At 38.9% G+C, this 12027-nt stretch overlaps 1 protein-coding gene across 19 annotated transcripts in view; it reads left to right on the top strand.

The window, feature by feature from the left end:
* The window catches only part of NRXN1 (neurexin 1), a 1104034-nt gene that overhangs the window by 424370 nt on the left and 667637 nt on the right, over positions 1–12027 (top strand). For 11 of the 19 annotated variants that reach the window (XM_053667086.1, XM_053667087.1, XM_037161202.2 and 8 more), the window contains 3 exons: positions 5904–6205; positions 8316–8360; positions 9367–9528. In XM_053667086.1, the coding sequence (XP_053523061.1) occupies positions 5904–6205; positions 8316–8360; positions 9367–9528 (509 nt within the window). The remainder of the gene's footprint in view (positions 1–5903; positions 6206–8315; positions 8361–9366; positions 9529–12027) is intronic. The other 8 variants (XM_037161205.2, XM_037161204.2, XM_037161203.2 and 5 more) reach the window with 2 other exon arrangements.

Below are 12027 nucleotides of genomic sequence, written 5' to 3'. Positions count from 1 at the left end.
ATGGACAGCACTACAGAAAACATTCTGACATGTTTTTCTGGTGATCTTTGTGTGCATTTTGTCAGATGTATAGTTGCAAGTGGAATTTCTGGATCATAGGGTAGGTATATGTTCAGCTTTAAAAGATACTGTCAGACAATTTTAAAAACTAGTTCCCACCAGTAATGTAAGAGAGTTGTAGTTGCTCCACATCCTCGTACATTTTATCTTTTTTATTTTATTCATTGTAGTGGGATGTGTTGATATTTTGGTTTTATTTTTTACTTCTAATTAATAAAGTTGAACATCTTTTCATTATGCCTTTTAGTATGGAGTATATGTACAAGTATTCTGTCTGTTTTTCCTTTTGGTTTGTCTTGTCCTTTTTTTCTTACTGATTTATGGAAATACTTTGTGTATTCTGGATATAAGTATTTGTGTGTGTGTGTATTTGTGGATCAAATTTCCTGTTGATGTTTTTTGTTTTAGCATATATTAGAAGTGCACAAGATATTTGGGTCTATATTTTAGCATGGACCCATTCTTTAAATGCTCAACAGTAAAGCATAAATAACTCTTCACTGTACTGCTTTTTGCATACAAAAATGCATATAGCATAAAACTTGATGAATGATGTAGTAGCACACAAAGAATTGGAGAAAATGTAGTCATCTTATATTGTAGAATAGAATGATTTATGTATTTTCATATAGGATACATCTACTTTTATGAAAAAGAACATAACAAAAATATTTTCCCTGCTTTGATTTATGTCTCATTTATGATGTTCTAAGGTAATGGCATAATCTACAGAGTGAATTTTTCCAAAACTGTATGGTTGTGTTTAATGCAAATTTGAATTACCCCAATTTGAAATTAAACAGTATGAGAGAATGACACTGTATTTTCACTTTTAAGTAACAAGCACATCATAGTGTTGACAGTCAACACTCATATCTTAATAGCTTGCCATCTAGTGAATTGCAAACTCTGTTTAATACAATTTTCTTTCACTCCACTGTATTATCTGGCAAACAAATCTCTTGTCAAGATTTATTCCAACTTATGTAGACTTGGAATGATATGAGGTCACATGGATAAAATGCTACAGCCTTTTAATTAGACCAAACCTCATCAAGTCTCCAAACTTCATTTTATATTTTCTAAAGGTAGTTAGAAGGCTGAGTTCTAGTTCTGTTTCTGTTACTGGTATGTCCATGAACTTGACAAGTCATTTAAACTCCATGGACATCACTTTCTTATTGATAAGGTAAACTAAAGGTTTGGGCCACAGGAGATTCTCTAAAATTCCCTGTTGCTCAAGGACCTGTTCTGAAAGTTCACTGGGAATAAAAATTTAGCAAATATCATCTTCAGACAAGAGAATCACTATATATGATATATCTACATGTAAAAAATATTTTCTCCCAAAATTTACTTTAGATTCTTACTTTTTATGATATTATTTATGAATAGGGATTCTTAATTTTAGTATGATTGAATTTATCAGTATTTCTTTTTTTTAATATATTTTATTGGTTATACTATTACAGTTGTTCTATTCCCCCCTTCATTCCCCTCCACCCTGCACACCTCCTCCCCCACCATTCCCCCCCTTTAGTTTATGACCACGTGTCTCAAGTTCTTTAGATTCTATATTTCCCCTACTATTCTTACCCTCCCCCTATCTATTTTCTAATCTACAGTCTATGCTACTTATTTTTCTCCCCCCTTCTACTTCTTCCACTCCCCTGTTGCTAACCCTCCATGTGATCTTCATTTCTATGGTTCTGTTCCTGATCTAGCTGTCCTCTTAGTTTGCTTTTGTTTTAGGTGTGGTTCTTAGTAACTGTGAGTTTGCTGTCCTTTCACTGTTCATCTTCTTTATCTTCTTTTTCTTAGATAAGTCCCTTTAACATTTCATATAATAATGGCTTGGTGATGATGAACTCCTTGAACTTCATCTTATCTGAGAAGCACTTTATCTGCCCTAAATGAAATGCCCACTTTATCTATTCTAAATGAAAGCTTTGCTGGATAGAACAATCTTGGATGTAGGTCTTTGGATTTCATGACTCGGAATACTTCTTTCCAGTCCCTTCTTGCCTGTAAGGTGTCTTTTGAGAAATCAGCTGACAGTCTGATGGGAACTCCTTTGTAGGTGACTGTCCCCTTATCTCTTGCTGCTTCTAGGATTCTCTCCTTCATTTGAATCTTGGCTAATGTAATGATGATGTGCCTTGGTGTGTTTCTTCTTGGGTCCAACTTCTTTGGGACTCTCTGAGCTTCCTGGATTTCCTGGAAGTCTATTTCCTTTTCTAGATTGGGGAAATTCTCCTTTATTATTTGTTCAAATAAGGTTTCCACTCATGGCTGTATCCCTTCTGGTACCCATATAATTAGGATGTTGGAGTGTTTAAAGATGTCCTGGAGGTTCCTTAGCCTCTCCTCATTTTTTTGAATTTTTGTTTCTTCATATTTTTCTGTTTGGTCATTTTTTTCTTCCTTTTGGTCCACTCCCTTTATCTGAGTCCCAGTTTCCTTTCCATCACTATTGCTTTCTTGTGCATTTCCCTTCACTTCAATTAGTTTGGCCTTCATATGTTCCTCTAATTTGTGACTAAAATCAACCAGTTCTGTGAGCATCCTGATGACCAGTGTTTTGAACTGTGCCTCTGATAGGTTGGCAATTTCTTGTTCGCTTAGATTTATGTGTTCTGGGGCTCTGAGTTCTTCTTGAGCCATAATGCTTTGATCTGTTTGCGCCTGTTACATATGAGGAGTGGAGCCTTAGATGTTCACCAGGGCTGGGCCACCCAGGTTGCTGATTTGTGAGGCTGTATGTGGGGGTGGGGTCAGAGAGGAAGCAATGGTGGTCCCTTCTGCTCTTTCCTGCCGCTGGGTCCTGCCTGGTCTGTCTCACTGCTCGCTCCTTCGCTGGTTTATCTGCACACAAATGTGTGACCGAGGTCAGCCAGCCATCTTGTGCCTTCACTGGGTCTGCCCGTTGCTACCCCACACCTGGGATTCGCCCTTGGCTGCCTGGGTCAGGGGATCTTTTTTGCTGGACCTGCTCCACTGTTGGCCTCGCCCCTCTTACCAGTCTGGCTAAAAGGTTAGTTGTTATCGGACTCCTGTATTGTTCAATTTTCTCTGGTTTGGCTACGTTTGTTGTTGCTAAAACTTTGCTGTTTATAGACTTGGTTGTGCGAGAAGGTAAAGTGTGTCCACCTACACCTCCATCTTGGCGGAAGTCTATCAGTATTTCATTAATACTTTTTAATGCCTGTTTTGTAATTCTTTATATACTTCAGTATCATAATATCTTGTTTTTTCAAAGTTTTACAGATTAGCCTTTCTAATTCATATGCTTTGTCTATGGAGAATTTATTTTTGTAAGCAAAATAACATAAACATCCATTTTTACCAGTTTTTCCAGGACCATTTATTGATTAATTTATCCTTTGCTCACTTATCTGTAATGCTTGACTTGATATAAATCATTTTCATATATATTTAAGGATATTTAAGGTTATATTTAGCTTGATTATCTTTATTCTTCCCCTTTTGTCTATCCTAATGCATTATCTTAATCACTATATTTTTCTTACAAATGCCCGTCTTTAGATAAAAAAGTTTGTTTACTTTCTTTCTCTGTCATATCTTGGCTAATTTAGGCTTTTAGTTTCTCCCATAGATGTCATAGAATCAGCTTTTCACATTCATTTAAAAAGTCATTGATAAAAAAGAATAAAACATAAAAAATCATTGAGATTTGCATTAAAATTTTGTTGAATCTGTGGTCTATTTATATATATTTAAAACATTGATTGTCCCAAGTACATAGAACCCTGTAATCTTTCTGAAATATCTTATTAAACTCAATAGTTTTTGAAGATTGTTTAGATCTTTCAACTTACACAATAGTATTTGCTAATATGGTGTTACTTTTCCTTATAAACTTTATAATACTCATATCTTTCTTGTTTTCCTACATTAGCTAGGACTTCAAACATAGTGTGTTAATAATGGGCATCCTTATTCTGTTTCTGATCTTAAAGAAAATATTTTCAATTTCACAGAAATGTATGGCATGTATTATTTGTTTTAAGTTATTTACCATATTAGGTAGGCAAGGAGCAAGCCATCTACCCTTTCTGGTATGCCCTGACTCCACCATGTGCCTCTAAAGGCATCTCATTTTATCCTGAAAAATTGGTATCAATAAGCATTTTAAGAAACGGAGATGTAAAAAGACGTATAATTGCCTGCAGTACAGTTAAACAGTGTCTGTGCTAGAATCTAAATTCACCTTTTGGCCTTCCTTTTCCTTCAGTATATCAGAAATACTTAGCTGTTTTGAACTCACCAGAGAAGCAGAAACCCAGACTGTAAACCTTCAGAGACAAGAATTGGGCCAGTCTCGGCTCACTCTTAAAAGTCTAGCACTGGACTTAACGCCTGTGAGGTGTTCAGCCAATATTCTGAGTGTATGAATGGGAGGGACTGTGTGTATAGTTCGTGTTGTCTTTGCTTGACTCTGACTCAGAATGTGGTAGGTAGGTATGGCCTAACCACTAGTCTTTACTCATGGTTTACTAGTAAGCAGTGGCACACTCCTTCGTGAAAGTCCCTAGATGCTCACTGTCTTACTCAGTGCCATGTGTTGTCTACTTATAGCCACTGATGGCACTTTCTGAATCCAGGAAGTCAGGTCATTGGGCACTGGTGAGCTAAAGCCTTGATTTGAGCTCTGATACAAAGACATGAGTTATCTGACAATCAAATTAAAATAACCTGGTGATTAAAAACAAAAACAGAAACTATTGCCACCATTCCAGCATGACCTTTTTGGTACACGAACCTGCCAGTGGGCATAGTAGAGATGCTATATTACCAGTGAAATGGATTAAGATTCTTCAGTACCACTTGTAGTTCCCTGTTTATAGGTTATCAGAGGCTCATTCCAGGCCATTTCATCTCATTTTTTCTTGGTACAATGCCATCATTGCCCAGGAAGCTGAGGAAGCATTTGGATCACAGTTTTCCTTTGGTTAAAGTCAATGGGAGAATACAGTTCTTTCCAAATAGCCACATTTCTTTTTGATCTGTCTAGTATCTTGTGGGATTCACATTGTTACTCCTAAATATGGTAGAGACTGCAGTATATAGAAAATGTTTAGATTTTATTTATATGCTATCCTCATGATGATGTGTTGGAATTCCTACCAGTCTCATAAAAGCCAGCCCTACCATCTGCTTGGTGAGATCAGAGAATGAATCAACAATCCAGCTAACTCCATTAAGTTTTCTATCACTGCTCCCTTTATCCAGGGAGAAAAAATGTATATGCTCTACAGGAGATCTGTTTACTCCCAGATCAAATTCTAATTTTATTTTTTTCTTTGCTTTCCCTTCACCAGATAATTTGTTATGGTTTCTCAGTGATGAAAATATTTGGCTCTTCACTGAGATCTTTGACTATAAGCTTCTCACTGAAAATTAAAATAATGCCTCAGTTGAATGGAGGGAATGTTGCAAACACGTTGGAGGCCGTGGTTGCCAGCAAGTCGAACCATCCCGTCTGCATGTAGGGCACCTGGTTCGCGCCCTGGAGATCCCACAGAGCTGCCTTCTCTGACCAGAGATCTTGCAGTGATGCTTAAAAATTAATTGAATTTTCAAGAATGTCAGCTTTGGCTACCATAGTGGATGGCCCAATGGCTGAGGAGGTTTAGTAAATGGTATACAGTGCCACCTATAGTACCATTTGACCCTCTTTGACAGGGCTTTCATCAGTCATAAATGTTTGTTAACCAAAGAGTTAATATGCAGACTGAATAATTTTTTTCTGTAGAAATCTGCTGATCTACATAGTATAATTATTGCTTAACTTATGCGTGTATGTATCTGTTTTCCTCTAGGTAAAGAAGAATATATTGCCACTTTCAAAGGATCTGAATACTTCTGCTACGACTTGTCTCAAAACCCTATTCAGAGCAGCAGTGACGAAATAACTCTGTCCTTTAAAACCCTTCAAAGGAATGGACTGATGCTTCACACTGGGAAATCAGCTGATTATGTCAATCTTGCCCTGAAAAATGGAGCTGTCTCTCTGGTCATTAATTTGGGATCAGGGGCCTTTGAAGCACTAGTGGAGCCCGTGAATGGAAAGTTTAATGATAATGCCTGGCATGATGTGAAAGTCACCAGGAATCTGCGTCAGGTAACAGCGCAGTGGATAAGAGAGTAACTGGCCTTGTTTCTCGCTACAGCTGTGTGTGTGCTACTCGAAAATCCTAACAACATGGTACAGGGCTCCTCAGAGTCACTTACAAATTAGCTGGTTGTTTGTTTTTTTTTTTTTTGAGCTGAATCTTCCTGCCATACTTGAGCAGGGGCATATCTAGAAAGTTCTGGGGGCCCAAAGGCTATTTTGATACAGCAACGTATGACAATTTCCCAGAGGGCTGCAAGAATATCTCTGCAACCTGCCCTTCCTGTGATGTGTGTGATTTTGTTGTGTTTTTTTATTTTTTATTTGTTTGATTTTAAATTATAGTTTTCATGGTGATCATTTGGAAGCATGCACATTGGGGTCATTAAATCACAGTTCCTTTTTTGTAGTCAATAAACATGTGTTTGTGATTTGGGATTGTATCAATCCCTACTCCCTTCCAACCCCCATCTTTGAAATGGGGACAAAAAAAGTTTCTGAGGGACAAAGTGACTTCAGGAGTTTACATGTCTCCCAAAGAGTCTGTTTATAAGGATATTTTTATTTTTAGCACAGACATTTTAAGCTAAACCCCAAATGAGTCTGGAGTGGCCAATTCATGTTCTAGGTACCCCTTTCTATTTAATTATATATTTTAAAAAATCTTTCAAAGATCTTATAAGAAAAAACTCAACTCTTTAGTAAATCTACGGGTCCACATATATTGTATGTTTTAAAAGAATACATATTATTACTATATATATATACACATACATATATGTGTATATATATATACATACACAGATGAAAGTGAGTAGATTGTCCTTATATAGTGAACATGATAAGTTTTGGTTATTATTTAAAATTTATGATATTACAATGTATCATGTTGGTGTTGACAGTGACTAATTTTTCTGCAGTACTTTCTAATCGCAAACTAATATCCTTAACATATTTGTTGTTTCTCTGAACAGTTGCAGAATCCCTGGATTTTCTCTGCTTTTTCTTTACTAAAACAGCCCTCTCTTTCTGAGCTGTTAACTGTCTAACCTTTTCTTTCCCCCTTCTGAAAGGCTTAACTTATTCAAGGTAGCGGAGCACAAAGGGATGTTAGGAGTGCAGACATGGTCTAGCTAAGACAGACAAGTGAAACTGAAGGATTCTTGAGACCCCCTCAAAGACCTTAGAGAGGCCTGTTGACATGGGAGGGGCCCTGCATGCGTCTCACCTGCCTTGGGAGATGGTCGCCCACCATCAGTACAGCTGTAGACCACAAATGTCCTGTAAATCTGTCTCTTTGGTTTTCCTTTTTTTATTTCTTCTCTCAGATACTCACCAAGAGACCAGAGGTTCATTTGAGAGAAGCACAGGAGGAAGGGTGGGGCTTAAGGAGCCCACTTTCTAGATTTGCCTTTGCTCAGGTTACAAACCAAACTGTGACTTGGTAGCTCTAAGGAAACTGTAGTTATCCAGCCGGGGTGCATGTGTGGCAGGACAGATTAAAAACAAATCCATTCTACTCATTTTATGTGTCAGGATCTTTGCTTTGTTTCATTGCAGTAAACTGTGACCCTAAAGTCCATCAATATGACCGAAGGAAGTTTTGAAGTTGAGGAGGAGTCCTTGTATGCTGTAAAATTGAGTACTAGGGCAATACCAACCGATTCCTATGAGTTTTCTGGGGCTGGGGAGGGCCAGGGTGGGGGAGGGATCACTTATGGGCACAGGGCGGCAGTGGTCAGCTGATGAGCTTTAGGCCTTTGAATCCCTTTTAAACTTTTTAAATGTCTGTCAGATGTACTCAGGGAGACAAAGGGAACGTTGCCTTATGTCTGTTTATGTCTAATAGCAAGTTATGAACAATACTGGCAGGAAACTTATTACCTCTGCGGGAGGCCTATTTGTTAGTCTGCTTTTTTCTTGTAAAATTTTTTTGCCCTTTTTCTATGTTACTAACATGCTTAATAACTAACATGTCATTCATGGAATGTTTCATTCTACTAACCGTTACCTGAATCAAAAAATGTACTAACATGGTAGAGACCATCATATTTTTTAAGTAACGATCGTTATTCTGTTCACAGTTTTTAATTTCCTTTCTCCCCCCTTCTCCACAAAGCACTCAGGCATTGGACACGCTATGGTAAACAAACTACATTGTTCGGTAGATATCATTCTAATTGTTTCTTATTTTGGGTTTGCCGTGTGTTTTCTTTCTTTCTTTTAACTGTAGACATCATTAACAAAAGAGGAACTGCGGTTGGTACTCTTCTGCTTACTTTGACCTCCTTCTTTTCATCCGTTGTTGACCTTCTTATTTTTTACCTGTTCCTGTCAACCTCTGTTTTCCAACTCACCTGTAGGGGCATCGTTAACGTTTCGAACGTTTGCATCCAGCTGTGGTTAACACGGGTTATATAAGACAAACGGTGGCCGGCCCGAGTGACCACAGGCTCAGCCAGGCTCTGACCACTCATGACGCATGGCATGCACACCTGATTTGGGAATGCTGGAGATGCCACACCCACTCATCTTTACGTCATCACAAAGCAGTTTTTTTTTTTTTCCCTTTGGTTCTCCCTGTTTTCTTTCCTTTCTGAACTGTACTGTCCCTCCTGCATGTGCACCTCCGCGTGTGCCGCTTCCACGGGGCGTTGTTTTGCCTCCCCTCCCCTTCCGCATGGACGTAGGCACTTGCATGCTGAACAACTGCGCAATAGTGCAAATAGTGACGTTGCTGGAAGTAGCTTGTGCCTTTTATGTTGACAAGGTGCACGTTGTGATTAGTCAATAACAGACGACTAAACTTTACTAATATGTACACCAGCAAAACTAACCTAGGAAGCATTTTACTAACACCATTTTTGTGTCTGCTAAATAACTTTTGAGTTGCAGTAGGGACAATGCTGACACTAGTTCGATAATCAGTTAACGCTCTAACTAGCTTAGCTCTCTTAGGGCTAGTTGACTAGCATCCAAGAATAAACCTGAAACAGACATGAAAATGGGTTCCGCCATAGGTCTAAAAATAAAAACCAAACAGAAAAAAAAGCAAAAAAAGCAAAATGAAAAAAATAATAAAACAAACAAAACACAAAACAGGCATATCCCAGGATTACAGTATCTAGGTCTGAGTATAGCGTGTCCTTTCCCTGTGCTTTGTTATCTAGGTGACAATATCAGTGGATGGGATTCTTACCACAACGGGCTACACGCAAGAAGATTACACCATGCTGGGGTCTGATGACTTTTTCTATGTCGGAGGCAGTCCCAGCACAGCAGACCTTCCAGGGTCACCAGTCAGTAACAACTTTATGGGCTGTCTCAAAGAGGTAATTATCGCTGTCACCAGAATCATTTCTAACCCATGATCTCATCATTTCAGATCTGGACTGAAAGCACATTTACTGAAGACCTGCTGTTTGAGTCACATGACACAACCTTAATTAAATTCAGTGTCCTACTGTTGTTTTGGTAGGGTCTGGGCAGGTGGGAAGCTCATAGGCTGTTGTGAAGCAACTCAGTTCCTCTTCTGTAGGGGTCTGTAAGTAGTTCACAATTGAGATTTGCATGGGCAGCTGCATAATAGCTGTGAAAGACAGTCCAACACAAAGATAAGTTGTGTCTGGAGTTAAGCTAAATGCTCTTTGCTCATTTTCACTAAAATGCCTCAACTGTTACGTATATGATAGCCGGGACTTGTTTGAGCATTACAGGGGGGGAAAAAAGGAAAATATCAGCTATAAGAGAGAGACTATATAAAAAATGAGTCTGTATGATGAACTATTTTGTTACTGTGTCTTAAATATGTTCCAAAGGAAGTAAAGCTGTTTTATTTGTGATCTGTTCAGCTTACCTAATAGCTACCTACTTTTCACCTGACCAGGCTAAAAGATAGCAGTAATTTCACCCCCATTCTCGGATGTCATGATCTGTTGTAACTTTTGACTGGATCTCATCTTGCTGGGGTATAAGGAGAGAAAGACCACAAAGTTCTTAATTTTTAACTTATATGAATGTTTTCCTATAGAGCTGCCTGTTTTCATTCAGCTTTCTCCTGGCTGCTAGAGCCAGAGGCCCCTCTTGCATCACAGAGCTGCAGGTCCATGGTGGTGACCTCTAAAATGTCAAGTTCAGTACCTGAATCTGTTAGGGATTAGCTGTAGGTGTTGTTGGTAAGTGCTGACATACTTTGGTTCATTCTCAACAGAATTTTCCAATCATATCAACTTGATTCAGGTGAGAATCCATGAAAAACAGTCACTGCTGGAGTTATTCTTACTTGTCTTCCATGTATGTTAACTTACTTGGTGTTGCGTTGCCCAGGATGTAAATGTGTATAGAAGAGTGTTAAGGGGGCTCTGTTGCTATGGTTTTAACAAATACCAGGAGGTGTGTTTCTGGCAGGGTGCGTGTAACAATGCTTTGTGGTGGGAGGGATTGATTTGCTCCCAGAGAATAACTTTTACTCTTTAAGTATATGTAGTATGACTCAGGACTGTGTTAATCTCTGTGGACATAGTAAAATAAAAATGATCATTATGATAATATTCCTGACATTTTTTGAGCTCATATTTCATGCCTGATGCTATCGCATGAGCTTTCCAGGGATTTCCACAATGTAGGTAGTAATTTTATTATTTGAATTTTTCAGACAAGAAAACTGAAGTTGGGAGCAGGTAAGTTTCTTGAGTGAGATCTTATATAAGAAGTATTAAGGTCTAGGGATTAATCAAGGAATATGACCTCAGAGTCTTTTGTGATCCTTGCCACCATAATATACAGTGTCCTGATACAAATGCATGTTAGGGTCCTAAGAAAATTGTGCAACCCCTCAGTTTGTTACAGATTGAGACTGTTTTTCGGAATGTGCAATAGACTGAGGAATGAGGGATTAAATCATCTGGCCCAGGTGCAGCCAGTGGGGCTCAAAAGAGAGCAAAACCAGTGAGAGACCTAGCAGACAAGGAGGATGCACAGAGCTGAGTGAGAAAATCTTGAGGGTTAGCTGTGATTTGGGTCAGCAGGGGAAAGAAAAGGTGTTTCAAGTTGGGAGGAACATGGTAAAAAACATGATTAGAATTCACAAGACGTCTGAACCCACCCCCAGTGATGGGAATTGGGGATGAGCGCAGAACCGTACCCCCACCCACCTCATTTCCTCACTTTCACTCTCAACAGGCCCTCCTACAGTCAGCCCCATGCCCTGCTGTATCTATTTACAGTCAGCCCATGACAACTGGCAAAAGGGAAGGGAGCCTGGGTATCTCTAGTGGAATCTGGAATTCAGCTAAAGAGCCTTTTTGGATATCTTGTAAGAGCATGAGAATGTCTGCCTTTGGAGCCTGAGTCCAGCTGAACCTCATGGTCTTTCAGCAGTTCGACATGGGAGAGGCAGTTGTTTGTGTGTATGAAGCTACAGTAGATTGCCTTAATCTAAAACTACTGTTTCAGATGAATGCCTTTAAAGTTTAAATGATAATGAGTAGTCCGTACACTTTAGAACTTATCTCTTTTCAACGGGCCTTTCAACCATATACACACAAAAACACTATAGCAAAAACAAGTCAGGTATCTTCCATGTGACATTTAATTGGTAGCTACTGAGTCCATGCCATGAGGATTCCTTCGTGCTATTTTCTCTGTAGAGTTTGGATCTCTATCCCTCCTCTTTGTTGATGAGTGTGTCCCAAGTGTCTTCCACAGCCTGGGGCTTGCGTCTGGAGTAGGTGCTGCACTTCTTCTGATGTGTAATTTCTTGTGCTTTATTTCCTTCCAGCAACTAGAGAGTGGAAAGATGCTGGCACAATCATCCTATAAATCAAAATAGT

The sequence above is a fragment of the Artibeus jamaicensis genome, unplaced genomic scaffold (assembly GCF_021234435.1).
Source record: "Artibeus jamaicensis isolate MK-2021 breed Jamaican fruit bat unplaced genomic scaffold, CSHL_Jam_final contig_465, whole genome shotgun sequence".
Classification (NCBI taxonomy): domain Eukaryota; kingdom Metazoa; phylum Chordata; class Mammalia; order Chiroptera; family Phyllostomidae; genus Artibeus; species Artibeus jamaicensis.
Note: the sequence above shows the minus strand (reverse complement) of the source record. Positions and strands in the feature narration are given on the sequence as shown.